Genomic DNA, 24947 nt, shown 5'->3' with positions numbered 1-24947 from the left:
CCTGGCACAACTTAAAGGATATTTCCATTTATCTTACTTGAAAAAAGAGATTGACCCTCCCCTCATCACAATCTCCTTTTAGGTAGTTGCAGAGAGCAAGTCATTCCAGAGCACTTAACCAGAAGAAAAGGCTTTATAAGGCTAAAGGTTTATGGACATGCTAAAATGAAGAGCTATTATATGGAAATACAAGAAACTTTAAATTGCTGTGGTCAGTTATAACCAATTTTCAACAAGTTTCAGCTAGTGAGGACGAGATAGCTATTTCTGTATTTCCAATAAACCCAGAATGGAGACATTTGTAGTTAAAAAAGGTCTTGTGATTCAGTCTGGCTCAGTGTCATACTCTCATCTTAATGTCAAGTATTTCCAAAGAACTTCCTCTATAGCTTGTTCATATGCAGAACCTAATAGATATCATTTTAAAAATCATAAGCTTTGACAAAGTATAAACCAACCTTTTACACTGTTTTTATTACTGACATTGAGTGAATGTCTAGTGTTTAAGAACATAAAGCAACATTGTTTATTCAATTAAGATAAAAACACCTCATTATATTCCAACTTCAGCACTGTACATCAGATTAAAGGGCTACTTCCCCCAAAGAGAGGAGCCTCCACTGTATTTTACCCGCCAAAAGTCACCACAAAAAGACGTTGTGGTTATGTTCACACTGTTAAAATGGAGAATTTGTGGCTAGCAACATAAGGTGTACCTTAATTTCTGTTAGTCACAGCATCTTCTATATTTTATGTGGCACAGTGCTAAGAAGAGGAAATGGAGCATGCTGGAAACTTTCTGGCACATGCCAGAATAAAAGTGTGCTTAGATATTTTCAATTTCTTAACGCCATGGCCTACTACTGGTACTTCACATGAAGTTTCCTAACCTCCTCCTGCCCCCATATAAAGCCTAACTTCCCCTCCCCTTCCCTCATGTCCTTTCAAAGTTGTACATTTTTAAGAAAAAGGAAGTAGCTGTATTTTCTCTGTAATTAGGTAAACCAAATATGGAAGCTCTCCAGTATTTTACACTGCAAAGACCCATATGCTCCACAAGTAGCTGGAGTAGTATTTAAAATTTAAATATTTAAATATTTAATTTTACTGTACTTGATTAACACCAAAAAAAGGAAATCAAACAGAAAAAAAAGTAGACAGACTGGTGTAGAAAATTATGTTGAAAATTATTTTAACTAACAGAACTTGACATCAAATACTCAATTATTTTGTTCTGAAAAATGTAAATACATTCACCATATGTAGTCAAGACTTGGCTATTTTCAGATACCAACAAATGAAAAGTAAATAGTTTTCTTAAGGTGAAGTGACATTTTTATACCTATTTTATCTGCTTAATCCTTAGCATGTTCTGAATTGCATACAAGTAGAATCAAAAATGGGTTGAAGTTTGTGTCAGGATTTTGTGTTTGTCTTCATTAGAGAAAGCATTTATCAAAACAAGAGGGATTGTGTGAAAACCACCCAAGAAACAAAACTACCCAACAAATAAACCCCACTACACATGTATTTTAAACTTCTGTTAAAATTGTGACAGATTCTTTTGTTTGGATTTCCTTTTTGGAAATTGTTGCAAATACTATAAACAGCCTTTTGCAAGAGTTACCTTGAGAGAAAAATAAGATTATAGTGATACTAAATATTTCTCTTCAATTTTGTTTCCAGTTGATTTGCCTCACAAATTTTCCAGATACTTTGAAACTTTTTTCTTCAGAGTTCATCAGTGCTTCATTAGTCAGATGGAATCACTATCAGCTAAAGAATATTGTGTTATGTGCAAGCATGACTGTACTGCCATTTTAGCACAGCACATTCTTAACATTTACTGGTGTCCTAAGCATAGGTTCCCTTGGTCTCTGCCAGTGTTCTGCAGGTGATAATTATCACATTATTAACCAAATCTCTTTAATTAAAAGATCGGGATTTGATTAATCTGACCCAACATAAATATCTGTAATTTAAAAGCCTACTTAATAAGCTGGTTGTTTGAAGTTGGTGTCATAGTCAACAGAGAGAAATGAGCACTCTCAAGATGTAATTCATCCTTTGGCAGATGTCTCCAAAGTACATACACAGCTGAATTACTCTCATGGATTCCCTCTCTGAAAAGGGGTAACACTGCTGCCAAAAAAGCAAATATTTATAGAACAATCTAATTCCTAATGAACCAGTTGGTATAGTTGACCAAAGAGACCATATTTTGGACACAGAATCTCTTCTTCAGATCTAAGAGAGAAATTCAGAAGTGAAATACAAACTGAAAACCAATATCCATTTTTCTACAGATATTAAAGTACGTTACGACACGTTACTACCTTTTCCTGTCCTTTCTCACTACTTTGTCCTTCTTCTAGTTGGAAATATCTGCATTTCCCTCCTCCCCAGACAATTACAACCTCACTGCCAAACCAACATCCTCTGTATTCCAGATGAACCAATTCCTTTTTTTCTCAGATGCATTAACTGATGCAGGAATAAGTGCTGGTAGCTTAGTCAGTTGTCATGTGTACACACCTTGATGTGGGCAGGGTGTCAAAGCTCCCACCACAGGGGACATTAGGTCAATAAAGTCAGTAAAATGTAGTGACACAGATCAAGTCACGTACAGTCACTCAGCTGAACACTGAGCACTGTCCACACACAAATACTGCACGTTAGTTTTGGGCAGGATTCAGCATATGTGTTAATGAACATGGACTTGCTTGAGCAAGTCCAGTGCAAGGCCACAGAGGACTGTGGGAGCATCTTTCACATGAGGAGAGGCTGAGAGAAGTGGGGCTTTTGGCCTGGAGAAGAGAAGGCCCAGGGGATTTTACCGAAGTAAAGAAACGCTTGAAGGGAACTGAAGAGGATGAAACCAGGCTTTTCTCAGGAAAAGGCGAAATGGGCACAAACTGAAACATGAGAGGCTCCCTCTGAGGATCAGGAAACACTTGACTGTGACGTTGATTGAACACTAGCACAGGTTGCCCAGGGAGGTGGTAGAGTCTGCATCCTTGGAGATACTCAAAAGCCATCGGAACATGGTCCTGGGGTAAGCTGCTCTGGGTGGCCCTGCCTGAGCAGGGAGGCTGGACCAGGTGTTACCCTCAGTGCTTCTGTGAACTGAGTACATGCTCTTTGGTAGGTATTCTATCAGGAAAGGGGAATCACATCCATTACATACAAAACACATCGTTTTACTAGGTAACTATTTAAGCATAGCCAGAATTTTTAGTAAGTGAGTAGTCTCACTTATATTAGCAACACTACTGATATTTATACTGTAAGACCAATGTCAAATATTCAGAAATTAACTAGATCCAACATTTAGCTAACATTTACCTGAATCCACTTACAATCACAGTTACAAAGTGTTCAAAAAGCATCATACTTTGACTAAAGTCCTGCACCAGACTAAATGTGGATGACTGAAGGATATCCAGACTAACTGGAGGATGAAGGACAATGCACAGCCGGACATGAATGTGGAGGCAACTGCACACATTAACAGACTCTGACCAAAGATTCTCTTTGAGAAAGCAAATATTTAGTATTAATTTTAAGTATGTAGAAGGGATGATATTTTAAATGAGAACACTATACTGGGGGGTAATACAAATGCAAATACAAAATGTTTTAAAACATGTTTTAAAACAACAAAGAATTCTGCATGCTTTGTTCAAAATCACTTAAGAAAAATCTGAAAGAGGAAGAAAAGCAACAAGTAAATCAATGATTCCTAGGTGTGATCAGATATTAGCTACATAATACTATTTTTAAGACAGGAACTAAAACTATGAAATTCCAGTTTAATTATTTTGCTCCCCCAGCTGAATCACATTTTATCCTATTTATGCCAATTCCAAAGGACATGAATTCACTATACAAAAACACTTCAGCTGATTAACATCTAACAGAAAGGATGGATAAAGTTCTTAACAAACAGAACTCAAAAGTACAATCCAAGTACATTTGGGAGCATTTAACAGCATCTGTAGTCTATGTAAAACTAAGTTAGCCATTTCAAAATTATGAATAATAACTAATGTACTCAAAAAAACAGAACTGAAATTAAAATCATGCACTCAACACTGTGTGAACTTTCTATCTTAACCTTAAGCCGTTAAAGTACAAGCTCTAAATTACAGATTCTCTACATTTTTTCAATATCTAAATATAAAAAGCACAACTTTTCATACAATCTGAAAAAAGTAAATTCCAGCATAGCACAGTAACAATGCAGAAAACTGCTGCATTCGGCTTAGTGAAATCCAAGTCAAGCAGGGTTTTAGAAATTTCTCCATTTCAGTTTCTCTCAAATTTCAATCCTACCAGAGTATGGCGAGGAAAAATGTAAAGTGGGAATCCAAGAGATTTTAAAGGGGTGGAAAAAAAAGGGAGAGAAGATTTCTACATCCAATGAAACATGAATACAACTTCCTAAGGTGTTTTGACTATTTTAAAGAAAAAAAAATAGTGAAGAAACTGTTTCAAGCCTTCATTAAACTGAGTGATATGCACTACATGGAAGCACTTCTGTAAACAACTACTGAAAGAATTTTGGGCATCTCTAGTATGTTTCCTAATTTTGTGACACAAACCCCAAAAAACTCCTATCATAAGAAACAAATTTGGTCTGTATGCACCAGGCATCATATATTCCTGGCAAAATAAATCACAAGAAACTAAATTAGTCTTATCAATCATAAGATGATTATAGATTAGTGATTACATCAGATTTGTGAATTTCTTTACAGTCTACTACATAAATTTTCTCTTCCTTGTACATAACATCATGGATTTAAACAGCACGTCTTATACAACATACCAGCAACTGACATACCAAAAGTAAAATAATTGGTTGTCCAGTTTCATGTGGACAGTAAAGAAAATGTGTTTAAGACTTTAATCATGTGGTGGTTTAAAATTAGATCTAGAAAGATATACCTTATCACAAAGACAGACACAGCAGACCTTCTGTATTCCAATAACAAAACATGAGCTGTAATTTCTGCACCTGAGAAAAATTCACCATCAAAACTACAAATTGGCAAAAATTCCCTATCACCAAGTACATTACATCAATGCCTCCCTGCCCACATAGACTCATACACTCATTTCTGTAACGATGGCATCACTCAAAACCACTGAAAACAAGAACTCAAGGCAATACAGTTCCCAGTACCTCTATACCCTGCCTAGAATTCACAAGAAGGTCTAATGATACTTGCAAGGATGTAACTAGAAAGTCAGATCCCATTTAGTCATGTTCAAATATAGGCTGTGAGAATTTAAATAAACCTAAACCAGAAACACAGTGAAGATGAACTGGAAACTGACAAGAACTCAGAAATTGTGCTGGCACCATCCATTTTAATATTCCACATAAGCTGAAGTGCAGCAAAAGCTAAATTACAGAACAGCATCATAACACACTCAATATGAGTGCCTAAGTGATCTTCAGTGCTTAAAATACAGTGAAGTCGCTACCAGGTAATAAACTAGTGACTAAATATCACACCTGACTTGATGTTTGTGCATTTACTTATCCTTTTTCTACAAATACCTGAAAATTTGAGTCCACAAAGACTAAGGTAGTAAGGTAGAAAAATGTTAAGAGTAGTAAGAATTACATATCATAGGTTGTCAGAATGACTTAACATTAATTTGACAAGCTATTTATTCCTGTAACTGTTCATATACATATGCTGTGAACCAACTACACTTGCAGGGATAAAAGGCACTTTTGTAGAGTTGCATATCCTTCTTCAGATTATTTAATACACTTTGAAACTTTATTCCTTAACCAAGTTTTCTCAAAAGACACCAAATCATAATTTCTAACAGAGAAGAAAAAGAGACTTCTTAATCACAGAAATGTGGCAGATATACTGTGCAAAAGAAATGGCTGAAAATCCTAACATGAATTTATTTTCAAATTACTGCATTTATTACAAAGTCGTGGAGTGCAGCTCTCTGCTTGATGCAGAAAAAACCTGAGACTGAAACCACATTGTAATTAATGATGACTTAATTCATGCTGACTGAAGCAATATGAAAACTTGAAATTATTTTTTAGCCTTCTTGTGACAGAAGTAACTCAATTTAATCCTACGGATTTACACCAAAGTAAAACATACTGTCAGCTTGAAATGTTAAAAAAAGCTAATTTATAAAAAATATTACTAGGAAAGTTCAGCAAGTTTCATTACATAGAAGAATAAAATTTTACATTAAAAGGGAATTAAAATAAGAACTGCATAATGTATTATGAAAAAAAATTGACCTACTCTTTATATGTCTACATAATCAAGTATAGACAGAGCTTCTGTCATCAGGAAAGAGGGAGTTAAAATGCCTTTCCATTTCTTTCCTTTCCTTCCCTCTCTAATGAACACCTGTTCGAAAGGAAGGGCTATTAAAAGAGCCAGCAGTGTAACAGGAAGGGTAGTGTGTTTGGAGGAAGTCACAGATCCTTCAGTGGGCACAGAGGCTTGGGCTGATTTCCAGGGGAGATAGATTCTGATTTGTTAGTTGCACTGCTTTCATTGATATTTATAGCAAGATCAAATCATGAACAGGCATCACTATTCGCTGCTCCGTCACTCCTGTTATTACTTTTTCTAGAAACTCACAGCATATTTTGCAACAGTCAATGCAAATGGTAAGAGATCAAACTACTAAGTTGTAGCAGCATTTCCCTCTGAGCTCAATCCAAATTCTAATTAGTGGGTTCTATACAGCAAGGGCATAATTTGAATTCTCCACCAAATTAATAATGAGCTGCTTTGGAAGTGGTGGCACTCCCGCTGTTGAAAAAGGTTACAATCTTTTGGGCCAAGAAATCAGTCTGAGCTCCTGATTTCTGAGTTTGTAAAATTTAAAAAGAAGCTTATCAGTATCTAAAAATCTGAAATATTTAGCACAATCTGTTTCAGCACTAAGCGCCTTAGTACCAACAACAGAGTCAGAAAGGGAAAAGACAGATCACACCCCCTTTATCTGACTGATGTGATGAACGTGATTTTATGCCCTTACTGCCACTGCCATTGTGAGAAACAGCTATACTACAGATCTCCTTGGAGAATAGCAAAGCATGAAAAACCCTCACAGCAAAGTTATTAAAACCTGAGTTTTGGAATCAAAGCTTGAGGCTTGCTGAAAACTGAAAAAACAAACCTCAACCTGGGGTACACATTTTTACCACTTCCTCAGCAATCTCATTTATAGCTCTGGGTGTATAGCTATATCCCTGGCAACAAAATTAATTTTATGCAGGGAGCAGTGGTACCCTGAAAATATCAACCACCAATTTTGTTGTCTATCAGCTTATCACCAGCTAGTCAGTGCTTTACATATTTGGAAGTTGAAGAGGAAAACTTTCTACATGCCAACACAAAATGTTACTTAGTAATTTCTGTTCTTTTTGACTCCAAATATACTGTGCTCATCCCACACATAACAGAGTGTTTTAAGCAACATATAATTTTTATAGCAGTAAGACTTACCAATCCACTTAAGGCTAAAATCCAGATGTAGGAACCAGACGTTAAGAGCTAGAAGACAAGAGCAGGGATTAAAATTTTTATTTTATGAAGTTGTTGCTATATGAACCACTAAGTTGCAATATGGTATAGGTTATGCACTCATCATGACAATGGGAGACGTCAGACTTTTACGTCTGTTAAAATTCAGTTTACCATTAAAAAAGAAAAAGTACTCCAGAAGGAGCAAGTGGAAAAAACACAGGGATCCAACAATTGTTCTCCTTCTACAGAACAATACATTTTATTTTCATATAGCTTACTAAGTATAACAGGATGTCAGTTATAGGCTGCACAGAAAAATAGGTCTGAAACACAGACTGAAGCAAAGGAAATGACTCAGCAGCAACAGGAGAAGAGTTCCAAGCAGGCAGGCACTCCAAGTGAAGCTCTCGGACATGCAGTCACAGACAGACTAAGCACCAGCATCAAAATTAAGGAAATAAAATTCTTACCCAGTGACATATTTGCTGACATGAAATCACAGAAATAAGTTGGAGCAATTTTTTTTTTTTTAATCCTGATAAGTCAACATGGCAGCCCATTGTTTCTAGCAAAGTATGTGACTAATCACCTGGAGAAGGTTATTACCAACTGGAAAAATGGACTGAAAACGGTTACTAAACTGTTTCTGCCTGATGCTGACTGAATCGTGAGAACACCTTCCCCTCTAGAGTTCTGACAACCTACGGAAAGAGTGAGTTGAGATGAGGGCAGAGTTTACAAATGAGGAGAAGGCAAATGAGTCTTCCCTCAGGCTCTGTGTGATGGCAGCAACCCTTCAGCGCTCAGCAGAGATGCGGGGCTCAGTGACAGCACTGATCCGCGCCGGATCCGTGCTGTGTGTATGAAAGCAAAAGGTAAAAGACACGATGGAAAAGCCCACACAATATCATGGCTTTCCCAAAGACTGCAGTAATAGTGGAATTGATGGGTTCAGAAGAGAGGAAAAAAGATTTCTGAGAGATCAAGAAAATAAGGTGCTGGAGCAGAAACTGAAGGAAACCAAAGGCTGAACAGGAAAGAGGACGAATGAAATGTTCATGTGGAGCACAAGTCAATATTCTGAAACTGACTACTTATTCTAAAATACTCTCTACCACATTTGGTAGAGAATAACTACCATAACTATGGTGTTTTTCCCATTGCTTGTGCCAGAGCTACTTTTGAATCCCCAGAAAATATAGAAGTGAGCCTAATTTCTCATCAATTTGCAAATCCCCTATTTCACCATTCAGGTTGTGACACAAGTGTCCATTCATTTCTAGGCTGCTGGGTTTTGGGGTTTTTAATTGGTTTTTTTTTTTTAATTATTACTAGCTTTCTATACCAAGTAGGTATATTTTCTCAGTCATATTTCACAGAATAATGCATGGTGTTGCTGTGCTCTATGTTACCCTATTCTGAATTACCTGTCACATGGTAATGCATGATATACAAATTAGATTAATTTATATAAAAGTGAAATTAAGCCAAAACCTTGATTATTTACTAACAGTCTTACCATAAAAAACACTGTATTCTACAGCTCTGTTTGAATTCTAATAGACAAGGGAAAAATAAGCAAATTCAAGAATATAAGCAAAATAGAAAGGTGAAAGATAAAAATGCTTTAGGATCATTTTAATCTATTTTCATCTAATTCATTTTACTGACTGAAAAAACCAAAACTGTGGAATTGTCTATTATATTTTCCCATGTAAGACAAGGTAAGAACAGATCACTTGCTAACCACTTCAGCATACTAGAGACACATATATCTCTATGTTTTAGCTGATGGGATAGTTACTAGCTAAATGTATGTTGAATCATGCATGTGGAAACATCAAAATTCATAGACAAACAGAAATACTAACTATATTATTAGTTTATTAAAAGCTGATCAGGCAAGTACATACCATACCTGTAAACCCAGTATGTAGACCAGAGACTTGTTTGTTATAGAAAAGTGGCCCAATACTTGTGTCACCTGCACTCTTGGAATGGAGGAATAAAATGGAACAAACAGCGCAAACACAGGACCCAAGCTGCAAAAAAAGAAAGGTACAGATGGTTATAAGAATGATACTAACAACATTAGTGTCAAACAATCAAAAGGAGTTAATTTTAAGTACGTAACAATCAAAATGTTACACCACCTTGCAAACAAAGGTCTTCCTTGGGAACCCACACTAGGAAACTTCTGGCATCCTAGGTAATAGATTCATTAGCAAATAAGAACAAGTGACAAAAAGTATTTTATTTCCCAATGTTTAGGACTGGAGGCAGAAGAGAAGGCAACATATTCCATCTAATAGCAGATTCTTTACATAAAGCACAGCACACAACAAGAACAGCAGTAATCTCCTACATCAGAACAAATATGATTCAAAGGAACAAATGGTAAGGATTTTACCTTTCCCAAAAGGTTAAGGAAGCCACTTCACTTATGAAGCCAAGCTCCTAGTATTTACCCAGACTTAATGTGTTAGAGGATTGCCAACAGAGTACAGCATCTAAAATGGGAATACTGACAGTTGGATTTAACTTCCCTTTGCCAGTGACTTCCAGGGCCCTACAAATAAAACTTCCTTTAGGATCCTCATCTTAATCACAACACAAGATGTTTTTTAAGTTTTTAAACCATCACTGGAAGGAGATTCATAGAATCTAAGACTTCAAGCACTTTTTACAATGACCAGATGCCTAGACTGATCTTGTGAACACGAGTTAGTGCATTTCATTCAGACACTCAATTTTGCATATAATCCTTTTTACACAAACAAAATACAGCTGTATAAACACATGCAACACATTTTTGAAATAAGCTGAAATTATTGAAGTTGTAAGAGACAAAATGCTATAAGAAAGCAACATGCAAAAATTATTCTTCTTCTGAAGTTACTCCATTGTGGACAATATTCACTGAATAAATCAGGTTTTATAAGCGAAGACAGAAGAAAAACAAAATATATCTTTTCTATTCTTAGAAAAGTAATTTTAAATTATTTCTTTCTACTCTGACCAAATTGAGAGAATACCATAACTGTGCATGCTTTTCAGGTTTTATTGATCCTGTGATAAACAGTGACTCAGACACAGAGATTTCACATGCAAGAATGCACTCAATCATAAGATGGGAAAGTACAAAAAGGAATTTCCCAAGACTGCAAGTGCATTTTAAAGAGATCAGAGAATGCTAAAAGGTTCCCTAAATGTTAGTATTCATTTATGTCAACAAAGACCACAGAAAGCACCACCTCAGTCCAGAGTAGCTATCAGCTTAATTCTAAGTCCAGTGTCTGACACTGCTGAGTACCCAAAAACCTAGAGGAGCTGGAGGAAACTTAGTGATGGGCCTTTCCTCCTAAAACAGTAAGTTCATAGGCACTACAGAGGTATGCTCCTAAAGGCATCAGTGTTTGTTTTTAGACAGAGTTCACATCTAATATAAATAGGTATTACCCAAATATCCATTCAGATATCTTTTTTTTAAATGTCAAAACTGGTGCCCTTCAAAATGCTGTGTGAAACTCATTTGTACAGGCAACTCCACTGTGTGAAAAGTCATTCCAATTAATTTTAAACTTTCACTCTCAACTTTCTTGATATAATTCTGTACTTTGAAAATTTCCCTTTATTTTCTGTTGCCTTCAGTATTTTCAATAGTTTACTAATGTCTTTTTTCAGAATATCTATATGGGGATGCTGCTTAACTACTACTAGAAATCTGTGATATCTGTGTGCAAAGAAGGGCTATAGACGCAAGCATTTTCTGACTCTGAACTGAGTTTTTGCCCACTTCATATTCAGGAAATTAATTTTAGTCACATTTTCATAGAAAATGAAATTTTCAAACAACCCAGAAAACTCTAAAACCTGAATTCTAGAGTTTGAACATTCTACATGTCCATCCCAAAGACGTACTGTAGCAGCCGTCTCTACAATAACTATATCCTCATTTTGAAGAGCACATTAAATTTCAACATATGAAGTGAAACAGAAACACTGCGACAAGATAGGAACATTCTACATCTATGAATCTATGAGATTGGTTTTGTACAAAGAAATAAAAAAAGACATTTACAAACAATATCCTTGAAAAAAATGTATCAGAGATGTAAAAATTGTCTGAGAAGAAAAAATCAGGGGCAGGTACATCTTACAAGAGAAATGCACTATTTAAAGTCTAAAAGGGTGACTATTAAACGCAGATTAAAAAGGGTGACTATTCAATGCAGATTAAAATAAAACATTAGCACTAGCAAATATATGCACACAACAGGAAAAATGGTTCTAAAATGCATGAACAAAGGGTTAGAAAGCTAAATAAATGTAGCTTCTGTAAAAATGCTTGCTGCTGTCAATAGAAGTTCTGTGGGATTAAGTTTGCAGAAATAACTTATTTTATTCAGAATGACTCACTACACTTACTAACTGCGGTGCTGTGTTTTTCTTCATTCAAGTTCTCCAAAAAACCATTAAACTGACAAATTCACAACCACGTATTTTTTAGGGGACTAAATATATCACTTATAAAAAACAGCTGCAGATAAAACAGGCACGCAGGCAGTGCACTTGCAATTCAAGTTACTAAGTCATTTCAGTGACCTGCGTTCCTACAGTCAGCCCAAACATTGCCATATTACACTTAAGGTTCCAGCCTTTATTCTGAACATGCTAAATATTCACAATAACATTCCTTAAAATTAGGTGACTCTGTGGAATCCTTGATGGTTGTGTTTGTCTACCTGCTGGAGCCCTGGACTCAAAGCACCCTCCTACTGCACCCAATCCTTTCGCTACACATAAGCAGGACAGCCCATTGCCTGAGGTCTCTCAATAGCAGCTAAAGCATTAGGCTTTGTTACCCAATACTCACTAGCTAAAACCAGTATTTCACAGGAAAGCAGCAAGGATGCAGAGAAAAATTTAAAAATGCATCTGGAGGTGAAAAGAAAGGTTCCTCCTGTCCATGGATATCCCCGCAGAATCTGTGCAACTTGCAGTTCATTAAAATTTGAGACTAACCATCTAACCAACAGTTTGCAATCCTCTCATGAAGGCAGAAGTCAGACACCTATCCTAAAGTAAGCTTTAGTTTTTAATGCCAAGACTATCCAACAATATATTTTGTAACCTGTGGGGTTCCATGTTCCTAATCTTGCCTGCCAAAATCTGAAAAGTGTACATATATGGTAAACACAAATGTATGTCTGCACATATATGGTAAACACAAACACCTTCTGACACACAGCAATTTTTTAATTTACATGTTCAAATCCTGGAGCAATCAAGCAGATATTGCACCAACAGCAGCTGCATCAGAACAGAAAACAAACAGCTAGAAGGATAAATAGGTAGTGAAAGAATGCAACCTGCACCATTTAGCTCAAGCAATTAGCTTGAGCTAATTTCTCATCATGCTAGGCTGGATTGGTAGCAAATATACCAGTGTGACTCAAAGGGTACAATCTAGTAGTGTATCTTTATCAAAGGAAGGCAATATTTTATCAGATCGAAGCAGGAAACACATACTGGTGTTGTTTTATAATGATAAAACAATTCTGAAACAAACATTTCCTTTAATAAGAAACTGGGGTACTAATGTCAGCCCTTGAGCAAAGACATGTCTACCTATCTCAAAATTTCCCATTTCTACAGCAGACCTTAGGTGCTGGACATAGAACCACACTGTGGTATTACTTTGCGTACATATGAAGCAAGGTCCCTGTGCAATTTCCCTTCAAGCAGTCCTGAATTCTCATTACTTCATTTAAAGCAATTTTACTCTCTGATGAAGCTGAATAATTTAAAAAATATTCAAAAACAAGTAAGGAAAAACAAATCCAGAATAAAATAATCCAGAATAAAACTGGTAAATTTCCCCAAAGACTTTCTGAATATGATGTTAGAAGATGAATGCTCCATTAAGACTGAGGAGCTGAAAGCCCTAGATAAGAGCCCTTCAGCTCTTTGGCATCTAAGGGGAATCAAGTCATGTGTACAGTGGGAGTTGAACACAAGATAAATCAGTGTACAGTGTCAACCAAGTGCTCCAAGTAGGTACAAGAGTAGCTCACAAGGCTCTGTGCTCTGCTATAGCAAAAACATTTCCTATAATACAAAGTAACTTTGCCATTAGATCTGCATTTATTTGAGGCTTTCTGATGAGAGGGACGTGTTAGCATAGATCCTATCTCTCTACACACCTTCACCACTACAATGTCAGCCAACACCTGTGCTGTGAACACAGCCCTAACATTTCCAAAGAGGCATCCTGCACTCTGCATGGGTTGGACCCGCCAAAAATACCCTTATCATGCCTTATCATGAAAATCAGGCCACTAAATGAGGTCATGAAACAGTCCTTTGCTGTCATGAATGATCAGTATCAGGTTTTGGGGAAAAGCCCAGGTAGCTCTCAACCACAGCCTCTAACAGCAAATGAAAGGATTTTCCATCTTCCTCTAATCTCCAAAACCCTCTTAACAAACACACAATTTAACTTTTACATGAAACAAGGTTATTTCAGGTACAAATGGGTTAACTCACAATTTGACATCCCATTCCCTTCCTACTCCCTAGCCACTCATTCTTGTCAATATTATTTTAGGGGAATCAGATTTGTGTTTTAGAAGCTTTTTACATTTCATGTATTTATCTTACATTTTTCGTTATCATTATTATTATTACTGCTTAAAATGTAATAAACAGCTTACAAAGGCAGATATTTTTACTAATCTCTCAAAGTCCCGGAGTTCTTTAACTCCTTCATACATTTTTGAAATGTATTTCTGTAAATCCTCATCATTATGATACTAAAACCGTACTGGGAATGTCCACGGGCGTTTGAGACGCCTGCTTTAACACCACATCTCGGTATGTCTCAGTTTTGAGGTTTCCTCATGCTGCAACAGATCTCGTTGGTAAGAAGAAGTTCTAAGTGTGTACTGATTACACAGCTTTTTGCTGTAATTCAGGTATTTTTAAATGCAGATGGCATATAAACAAAGATTTTCTCATATGAGAGGGATTTTAGCTGGTCAACAATTAGTCAAGTAAACCTCCAGGTGAAGTCCCTTCTGCGAAAGTCAGTAGTGTGTAACTTCGGGGGGAGGTGGAAGTGTTGTTTCTAATTACTCTCTTCGAGCAGACTAATTGTAAAAGGATCAAAAATAGATGCTTTCACATCCCATAAAACAGTAGGCAGCAAATCAAGACCGGCATACAAACAGGGCTGGGTCTTTTTTAAGCACTTGAAAAAACCCTACCCCTCCCACAAAAGACTCACGTAATCACTCTTGAGAACAATGTGCAAGGGTAAACCTTCTCAGTCAAGCCATCCTGTTAATGCCCTTAACTGCTCAGAGGATCCAAGAAGCTACAGAGATGTAAGTACATAAAAGAACTTTTTACTTTTCTCCTTTGCCACTGAGCAACAGCAAACAATTCCAGAAATATCTCCTTTTTTTGCATTATACTGGATATTTTCATGTCATAGTCAGGATAAATGATCTTTGTATGGGAAAGGCCCAAGGAAGAAATTCTCTGATATTTTATATTCCCATATTAATATTCTGCTAGTTAGTTTCAACTTAAAGGATCTGTTGATCTACAGCATCAACAAGTTATTCCAACTCCTTTCTCATAATACAGCCTTCTGACAACCACAGGGAAACATTTCATACTGCCTTAAATTAGACAATTTTTTAGCAACTAATTTAAATTATACTAGTGCAGAAGTAACTACTGTAGAAGTACTACGGGAAGCACTGGAGCTCTAAAGTCACTGAACCTCACAGAATAATAGTAAGAGGGAACCTTAAAACAAATCCATGCTGTGGTTGTGAATGCATAGCTTGCTTTTATCACATGCGTTCCTTGTCTATGAAAACAGCCTTTAGTACGAGCTCGAAAACGTCTCACTCTTCTCATGTCTGAACATTGCAACACAGCATTTTAAGAGTTCAAAGCTTTAAGAGCTAATTCCTCTTTTAACTTCTACTGCACATTTCTTTAAAGGTTTTTAGAAGGCATTCTTCTTCTGAATTGCAATGACCAAACATCTCTCCTTATTACTGATCTTTAGCTATATTACAGCAGTATGATTTTTATACAGCTTCCCAATTTAAAAGGATACATTTTTCTTATTATACTGGCAAAACAAGACAGAGTGTTCCACAGACAATAACTCAACTATCTTTTATCTAAAAAAATAAGAGAGAGTGCATGCCTTTGAGCACAAAATACAAGAGATCTGTCTAACATCTTCATGGCTGCTTCTGAAGAGACAAGGCGATTGAAAATTTACCTGGCAATTAGTCTTTAAGACTTTCTTTCTGGTCAAAAGACTGAGGAGCATGTGTAGAGAATGATAATATAGAAGCTGTAATCTGAAGCTGTAAACCCTAAAATTAAATACTATACCTGTATGGGTTGAATGTAACTCAGACAAAAAACCCAAACTCAATTAGGTGTGCATGTTTTCTAGTACTAAAATACAAATCCTCATTTGATTACTTTTTTCTTCTGCTAGAAAGAAAGTAATTTTCAATGGCTCACACTTTTATTTTGCTTATTTGCTCTACTCTTAGGCTCTCTCCTTTTTACATTTGGTACACCTACGCAAGTATAAACTGAAGGGATGTTAATCATCTTAGCATCAGTACAGCTCTTCATGTCAGTATGTGTTTTTGGCAGAGATTATTTATGTTAGATAGGTCTCACACTTTTTTTTTTTTTTTTTTGTAGAACACATCACCCTTGTAGAGAGATCCAACAGATAAGACCAGGGTGTACTCTTCAAATGACTTCCACTTTTTCTTTAGTTATGCACTTCAACTCAACTTCTTTTATTTCTATCTCACTTTCTGTAGTTTCTACTATTTTTTAGCACCAAATATAACTGTCATACAACAACTGTCATGCAAAATCCATAGCAGTAGACAAAAGCAGGACCAAAAAGATCCCACAGTCTTGTGCACTTGCATATTCTGCTAAGCAGTTAAAGAATATTCTAATTCTTTATAGCTATTGTTAAGACAATTTAAGACGCTGTTAAGACAATATTTAGGATTCTCTGTCGTGTGCATTACAAATTTGGTTTTACTATGCCAACAAATTTGGATCTATACCAAAGAGGGATAAAAGCACTAGCCTGGAAACTCTCTCATCAAAATTAACTGTGGGTTGTGACCTGAGGACTCAATCTTCAGGACATTAGGCTGACTCACCAGCCTTTAGAACACAAAACTCAACAGCTTTTGAAAAGCAATTAACAAAAAGCACTAGAAGCATATGAGTGTTAAAGTGTTAGAAAGAAAGAGGAAGCTTTAGGACATGCCTGTCTCTCATCTCAGCTTTTATTAAACTACATGCAGTCCCCAGCTGCCAGTCCACACACCATATTATGCACCTTAGGTAAATGTTCTTTCTATTTTAACAGTTGTTTACTATGCAACTTAGCACATACACTTTTTAATACACATAACTTAGTTGAATCAAGCCTTTTTCTCAAACAGAGGAAACACTACAATAGAGATCACCTGAACGGTAAAATAGAAATACAAACAGTAAATATGTCTGGTCTATAGAAAAAAAAAATTGAGATTAAGGAAAAAATTAAACCTACAAAACCGCAGCACTGTGTACTTCCAATCTTCTACTGTTTTAAAACAACGTAAGACCTACACAGATTGTATCTATAGAGGACTGTAAGATCAGTGAATCTTGCACAGAAGTCTCCTTCCTGACCATTATTTTAAAATAGCCTATACTCTTTATGCATAGAAAAACAACATTAACTCCCAATATGATTTGTTAAAGCAATATTGTCCATCTCACAGTGATTAAACCATATTATGTGTAGAGAGCCAGGAAAGACCTTGCTAATGAACTGCTGTGCCTTTCCAAGAATATAATTAGTATCCTTAAATTAGCAACTTAAGCAGGGACAAATGGACCAGGGATTCATCTTCAAAGAGTGAAAATTATGAACAGACACAGAGAAATCACACGTTAGATTACAATACAGAGTAAAGCCTTCTACATGACCCCTGTTCTACCAAAAAGACAGACGGTGCTCCTCAGCAAAAGCAGGAGATGAGAACAAGAAGAAATTTGATTTTGCATTCGGAGAGTTTTGTACCACTGCTTGCACACAATCCCAACCCACGTAATCTAAGGTGTAATACTGCAACTGCTGGCTCACAGCTTAAGTCTATGCTTCTTAACAGTTAAATGTATGTAATATTATGATACTACATAAAAAGCTCATCACACACGAACATGTCTGTGAAGCAGAGCTTTTGATTACACACTACTTCTAGACTGGGGTGATCATCCTGTTCATCAAACATCTTTTGCTGTGGGGATTAAACACAAAACAAATGTATAAACATAAAACAAATTACTAATGCCAGTGAAATGTTTTCACACAACACGAATCTCCTACACAAGCTATTTGTCCTTCTTTGATGAGATTACAATATTGGTTTAGAAAGACACCTGCATAGATTTCAGACATGCTAGATTTTGTAAGCAGCTTGCCATTGTGCTGGGATTTTTTTGCCCAGATGGATGCTATTGCTGTGAAACATCAAGACACACAGAGAATAGACTAGCAGCTGCCTAGCTAACAAACCTCGGAAGGTAATTGACCAAAAAAACTTGCTGGTCAAAAAGCAAACATAGTGCTAAGACTTGAAAATGGCAAGGGAAAGAACATTATAGAACCTGCACTTGTTGCAAGCCTGGACATAGTATTTCACAGTAAAATTAATTTTAAACTCTCCCAGGCATAAAGTCCTCCCAGGTCAAAGCAGAGAGCAATGGCCATGCCCTTACACTGGAGATATCCTATGACAGAGTGAATCAGATAAATACTCCTGGATCACAGTGAGCTAACTTCACAAACTCCCAGTGCAATGCTACACATCTCTATCTTGTATACATAATCCACTGAGCAGAAAAAGCAGGGATGTAGTGGTGAGTTTGCCTCCAGGCACAGTAATACCAAGAGGCATCTGGAACCCCAAGTCCTGTGTGGGACACAGCTGGGGTTAGAACAGACATCACAGGATCATTTCACCTTGTAGTGAAATATTTGAGAAGCTTACCTCGAATTGCCCAAACCATGAGATTGTGTAAAGGCAGATTCAATGAAAACAGCAATTGCAAATTAATTTTCAAGACATTTAAGAGAGAGACACACGTTTTTTAACATGGAGTTTGACTGACCAAAGACTAGAGTACAAATAGGCAATTTGCTTTCTCTTCATTTCTCCAAGACAAACAGCATTTTAGAAAGTATGCTTTAAATGGAAAGTTACCAGAATTCATACACAATAACTAACATAATCTGAACTATACAGAAGATTACATTAAGTGAGTAAATGGTCTGTGTCACTGAGTGTTTATAGACTCAAAAAATACAAAAACCTTAACAACCTTCTTTACAATACACATATACAGACAGGAATTTTCAATACTTTATACCTTAACATTTTGGCATGCAACTCTAAGCCAAAAACCTCTGGTACTGTTTTCTTTAATTATTTAATTGGTAAGGGAAATTAATATTATCTTTCTTCCAAGTATATGCTTCAAAGTAATATCATTAATAAACTTGGAAAGCCACTGGAAGGGTCTTTAATCCAACAGTCTAGAAGAGCAAAAGTTTTAGTAGTGATTCTGGAGGGTAAATTCATTGGTGCATCTGGATTTGGGACAGTAAATGGCCATGTTCTCATGAGTTACTCAGGCACAGAGCTGATTAAAACAGAGTAATGTCCAGCTAGTCTGAGGTTTGCAGCAGTGAGAATGTAACATTCTCCATTTATTCTCCAATAATGCAAAACTTACAAAAAGTATTCAAAACATTCTTTTTTCAGATACATTCTGTAGAGGATGTCATATGATGTATGTATAAGTGGATCGCTCAGGACTGCTGCCAAGAAATAAACAGCAACCTGACACAAGGAATAGGGTTTTTAAAAATATATCTTATCTTACTTAATAGTCCAGACGCTTTTCAGGAAGAAAATGTTATTTTTAATGAAGCCCTCTCCAAGATTGCCAAGAAAATGTGAAATACCTGCTGAGGTGAATGGAGTTCATCCAACAACAATTAGAGTTCAGAAGTACAAAGAAGTTACCACAGCTTCAGTGATGCACATTATGGTGGATGGTATCAACTTTATCATCTGTTTGGGCCACAAAACAGATAAAATCTCTTTCTTTTTTTAATGAATATATTCAGGTACTGTAGCACCTAAACACCTTGGTGACTCTCAAAATGTCCATACACACCCACAGGTAGAAAAAACACTAATACTCATCTACAGCATTGTAAAATGTGTTCCCTACGGTAACAGTCAAAATATTTTGGGGATAACAGAGGATGAAAAATAATACTTTTTGCCCCTTGGGCTGACTCCCACAGCAGGCAGAAGAGCCTGCCAAGGAGCACAGCTTGGCTGACTGCACACTGCCCTGGAAGATCCATGAGCTGTGCTCCTCCAGCTTTCTCCTCATCCATTTGTGGCCAGTTTGTCCTGCCAGGGAACTGCTCCCAATATATATCCATGCTAGCACCTTGGATAGACACAAACACTGTCTCAGCTAGGACTCCTTCTCAATATAGCCACAGTTATATGTGAGGATGAACATCCTGTTTTGAATAACAAGTTCTAGATTAATTTATTACATTAAAGATCCAACTTCATAGCACAAAATTAGGTAACATGCAATTTATGAAATTCTACTATTGATGTAAAAGACTATATATTTTAATGAATATACAGGGTTTTTTCCTAAATTACAGTTCAATGTGTTTTTATAATAGATATTCTACATTTCACAAATGTTTATCCAAAGACATATGAATGGATGTGACAATTATGTGCCCTGTTTTTGAACCAAACCTATTACAATTTGTAAGCAAAAAAAAAGCACTTAATATGCTGTATCTAGTTACTGCAATTGAACTGTTTATCACAAATCTTAGATTTTCCTTTCCTAAATATGTTGACAAAATTATTTTACCTGCATTGCAAGAAAGTGATTAATAGAAGATAGACATGCTGCTGGGAGTGTGAACAAGAATTAGAAGCATTTAAATATGAGAAACAAAACAAAATACCTCACTGACTCATGTACAGGTGCCTACACAAACCCACACCATTTTATGCAAAGCCTGTTACACTTAGGGAAAACAAAATCCATCCTAAACACTTCTACAAGGGAAAAGATGGGAGGAAATAATACCATAACTATCCTCAGGGTAATAACTACTGCATTAATCAATCACCAAACACACTAACACCAAGACAGCATAAACAATGTAGAATTAACTAATATAAAATTACTGACATTCTTAAATCTGCACTACAGCTTGAGTTGCTATTTACTAGATTAGTTCCTTTATTCAAGGCACAGAACTCCCACTTCAGATTTGACATACAACCCTAAATGCAGTATTCCCATGTGTTGAAAGACAGCACTTACCTGACAAATACCTAAGAATCAGAACATTGTACATTTATCAGTCAGAAATTACTCACCAGTCTTCTCTCCTATCTATGGAATGCAGCAAATACAGACTTAATGTACTACCCGGAAGTCAAATTTCTTCCTTAAACATGTAATGTAACTAATTTACATATTTTAATACACATCATCCACATCCATTACCATTTACACAGAACCATTAATGTGAACACCCTGAAATAAGCAGAACAATCTCCTCAAATCATGAAAGAAAATACTAACCTTTAAGTGCTTTCACAAGTTAATAAAAGAATAATGAATACTTTCTAAAATGTGTGGTTTAAATCCCTTAAAACTGAGAGGTATTTCCCAGAAAGACTTTTTGGAAGTACAACAGGCTACAGTTGCTTGTAAATATTGTCTGTTGAATGACAAATCTTCAGAAATAACATAGGCATGTTAATTAAAGGTACAAGACAGACCTAAAATTCCAAATGCAAGAGCTTTTATCTTCAGGTAGTATTCTTTGTTAAAGCAGAAGCAATCTTGTTTTGATTGCTGTTTAAATTCATAAAGGGTGCCTCTAAGAGGCACCGTTTTTTAGAACAGCTGCCTGAGGAGTAACATGAGATGCCCCATCCTTTCTGAGCTTCATGCTTGCTTACATTACACAACTGTCAGGGAACAGCAGACCTAAGAAATGTTTGCACTGTGAGCAGTATCAACAGAATGGGGTTCTTCCCATTTCTGAAATTCTGCTGGATCATTTTAAAATATTTTTAACCCCCCCCCCCCCAAATCACTGCCACTTTGCAACTCTTCTATGCTATTTATGACTGTGCAGATGAAACAATTTCTAAAATCTACTAAATTAACAAAGTGTAAAATACTTCACCTGCACTACCTCTCGTTAGCAGGGTCACTAAAGAGTGATTAAAGTAATAGTCTTAAGAATTCATGTATGTAAAAATATTTGCATTAGATCACAAAAGCCAATTCTTAAAACTAGAATTAAACAAGTTATTATGGTTGGAATCTATGATCTTAAAGGTCTTTTCCAACCTAAATGAATCTATGATTCTGTTATAATGTCAATATGATAAGAATGCTGAGGAAAAAAAAAAGTTTCTGTAAACAAGTTAAAGCATCACAGTGTGAATTGTTAGGAACAAAAATTCCCTTAAAATTAACTAAAGCACATTTAAAACATTTTGTCTGCTTGTCTGATCCTTGGAGACTTCATTTGATGCTTTATCATGTGGTTTCTTCAGACTTTTTTTTCCCCTCAGGTTACTTTAAACAGTCTCCCACGTCCTGAGCATCTATAGACTTCACTTTCCAAATAGATGACATCCCTGGTTTATTACACTGCCCATTGTCCAATTTTCTTTATTAGAGAAGCAATTGGGGTCAAAGCAGAAAAGCCAAAAGGAGGCATCTGTTTGTTTTCAGATAGAGTCTTGAAAAGTATTTCACAGCAATGAAGTTTCATTTCATTATTTTAGTCTTATTTTGCAACAGAGGCTGTCCATTGTTACGTAGAAGTAGTTTATCTACATTTCTAACTAAATGTTCCCTTTTGTTGGTTTTTTCCTCATGTTAGGTCTACTGAGCTTCCTGTAACAACAGTGGTTGCAGAAATGGACCCTTTCACAGCCTCTGAGACCAACATTTCCACTTGTGACTTATACGAGCACAAAGACACAGCACGGATATTGCTGTCTGTCTTCTACGGCTCCATCTTGATTCTTGGGGTGCTTGGAAACACCATTGCCCTCACTGTCATTTTTAAAAACAGAAAGAAGATCAACTCCACTACCCTCTATTCAACAAATCTCGTCTTCTCCGACCTGCTGTTCTGCATTGCCTTGCCAACCAGGATCGCCTACTACGCCCTGGGATTCCACTGGCCGTTTGGAGAAGCGCTGTGTCGAATCACCGCGCTCTTGTTCTACATCAACACCTACGCAGGCGTGAACTTCATGACGTGCCTGAGCATTGACAGGTTCTTCGCTGTCGTCCACCCCTTCCGATACAAGATCAGAAGGATTAAATATGCCAAGGGTATTTGTGTCTTTGTCTGGTTTCTTGTATTCAGTCAAACGTTCCCATTACTTATACAATCCATGTCACAGGAAGAAAATGAAAGGACTACATGTATGGAATATCCAAACTTTGAGAAAATAGAACATCTACCATTTATACTACTTGCTGCCTGTTTAATAGGGTACCTTATTCCCCTGGGGATTATTCTATTTTGCTACTCTCAAATCAGCTGCAAACTTTTTCAAACAGCCAAGGAAAATCCACTGACTGAAAAATCAGGGATAAACAAAAAAGCCATCAATACAATCATATTTGTAATTATAGTGTTCATCATCTGCTTTACTCCTTATCATGTTGCAATCATACAACACATGATTAAGAAACTTCAGCAAGAACCCTTGTGCACTGAAAAGAAAATTTTCCAGAAGTCACTCCACTATACTGTATTTCTGATGAATTTTAACTGCTGCCTAGATCCTTTCATCTATTTCTTTGCATGCAAAGGATACAAGAGAACTGTACTGAAAATACTGAGACGACAAGTGAGTGTATCAATTTCAAGTGCTGCCAGGTCACATCATGAAGAAAGCTCACGTGATGCAGGAGAAACGCAAATGACGGTACTTGCTAAATCTTCCAATGGAAAGCTACCTGAAAAATAAAGTCTGTAGTACAACACAGTGAACCAAGACTAAAAATCCACGGTCCATAGCAAAACCTCTCAGTGCTCCTTTAGAGCAGCTTAAGTAAAAATCTGTTTCTCAGGATGTCAGGGAATCAAGGCATGATGGACTAAAAAGATTTGTCACAGGACAGCAGGAAAACTCAGCATTAAAATCTTCTTGCTGTATCCTTTTGACTGATCTCTTTATTTTTTCCAGGAAATATGCACCATTGCAGATGTTCAGATTCCATGCTGTACCTACATATGCCTGGATGTTACTAACTCAAGCAGAGCCAAATCACTGTTGGTCTGAGCACAAATATAGCTTACGATTCAGACCAACTACAACCAGAATATCTGAAAATTTCAAGATCTCTAGCTGAGCTCCAGTTACAGCAATGGCTTTGTTGGTCCAGTCACACAAAAATGTTGATATAAAATGGACAACTCCTTTGCTTATTTGACTATGACAAGTACTTAGTTTATAGCTCTTTGGAGGTTAAGCTACATCTTACAATATTTGGAGCACAAATGCCTTATTGGACAATTCACATAGAAAACATTGTCAAATATAACACATGAAAAGCTAATGAACTGTTTGGTTCTCCCCAACACTGAACATCTCCTGTATGTAAAATCATTCATCTTCACAAGGTGTATTATCACTTTACTCCTTTTCCTAAAGGAAAACCTTCCTTTTTTGTGTTTATTGTAAAAAGTCTCTCTCTACTCCTGTTGTATATAGATTATTTATAAACATGAATTGAAGCAAGAGACTATAATATGAAAACTGCACCATTTCAGTTAAAAAACAGTGATACAGTGTTCTTCAGAACTTCTGCTGAAGTCAGACATGGACATAAGACAAATGCTTTAGAAACGTGAATAAATGTTCATAGCTGAGACAATTCAAAAAGTAAATTAATGGATTAATTCTGATGGTGTGAGATGGCTACCTCTCTTCAAGCACTGTTTACCTGAGAGATCAATAAATGAGAACAGCAGAATTGGCTGGGAAAGAACAAGTTTTCCCATCATGCGTTCATACAGCATATCTGGGATCCCTTTAGGCATGCTGAAATTGGCTCAGGAAATAGACCAAATGACTTAAACACATCCTGCTGGAATCAGCTCAATACCAGCTGAGAATCCAGGATGTAAGCCCTGGGTTCCTGCTGATGTGCCCTTCCGTCACGTTTCAGTTTCCTTCCCTACTTTAT

General features: G+C 36.5%; 2 protein-coding genes across 5 annotated transcripts in view; one reads left to right on the top strand and one right to left on the bottom strand.

Annotated features, from left to right (window-relative positions):
* Positions 1-24947, bottom strand: part of UBAC2 (UBA domain containing 2) — an 86318-nt gene that overhangs the window by 20365 nt on the left and 41006 nt on the right. For 3 of the 4 annotated variants that reach the window (XM_068182510.1, XM_068182511.1, XM_068182508.1), the window contains exons 5-6: positions 9451-9574; positions 7512-7559 (exon numbers count right to left, since the gene is read on the bottom strand). In XM_068182510.1, coding sequence (XP_068038611.1) covers positions 7512-7559; positions 9451-9574 — 172 coding nt within the window. The remainder of the gene's footprint in view (positions 1-7511; positions 7560-9450; positions 9575-24947) is intronic. The other variant, XM_068182509.1, reaches the window with a different exon arrangement.
* On the top strand, positions 14780-24495 carry GPR183 (G protein-coupled receptor 183). The gene is made up of 2 exons (XM_068182507.1): positions 14780-14920; positions 22621-24495. The coding sequence occupies exons 1-2, from the start codon at positions 14880-14882 to the stop codon at positions 23723-23725; spliced, it is 1146 nt and encodes a 381-aa protein (XP_068038608.1). The 5' UTR covers positions 14780-14879; the 3' UTR covers positions 23726-24495.

Source organism: Anomalospiza imberbis, chromosome 2, assembly GCF_031753505.1.
Source record: "Anomalospiza imberbis isolate Cuckoo-Finch-1a 21T00152 chromosome 2, ASM3175350v1, whole genome shotgun sequence".
NCBI classification, from domain to species: Eukaryota; Metazoa; Chordata; class Aves; order Passeriformes; family Viduidae; genus Anomalospiza; species Anomalospiza imberbis.
The sequence above is the reverse complement of the archived record's forward strand: the minus strand, read 5'-3'. Positions and strand labels throughout refer to the sequence as shown.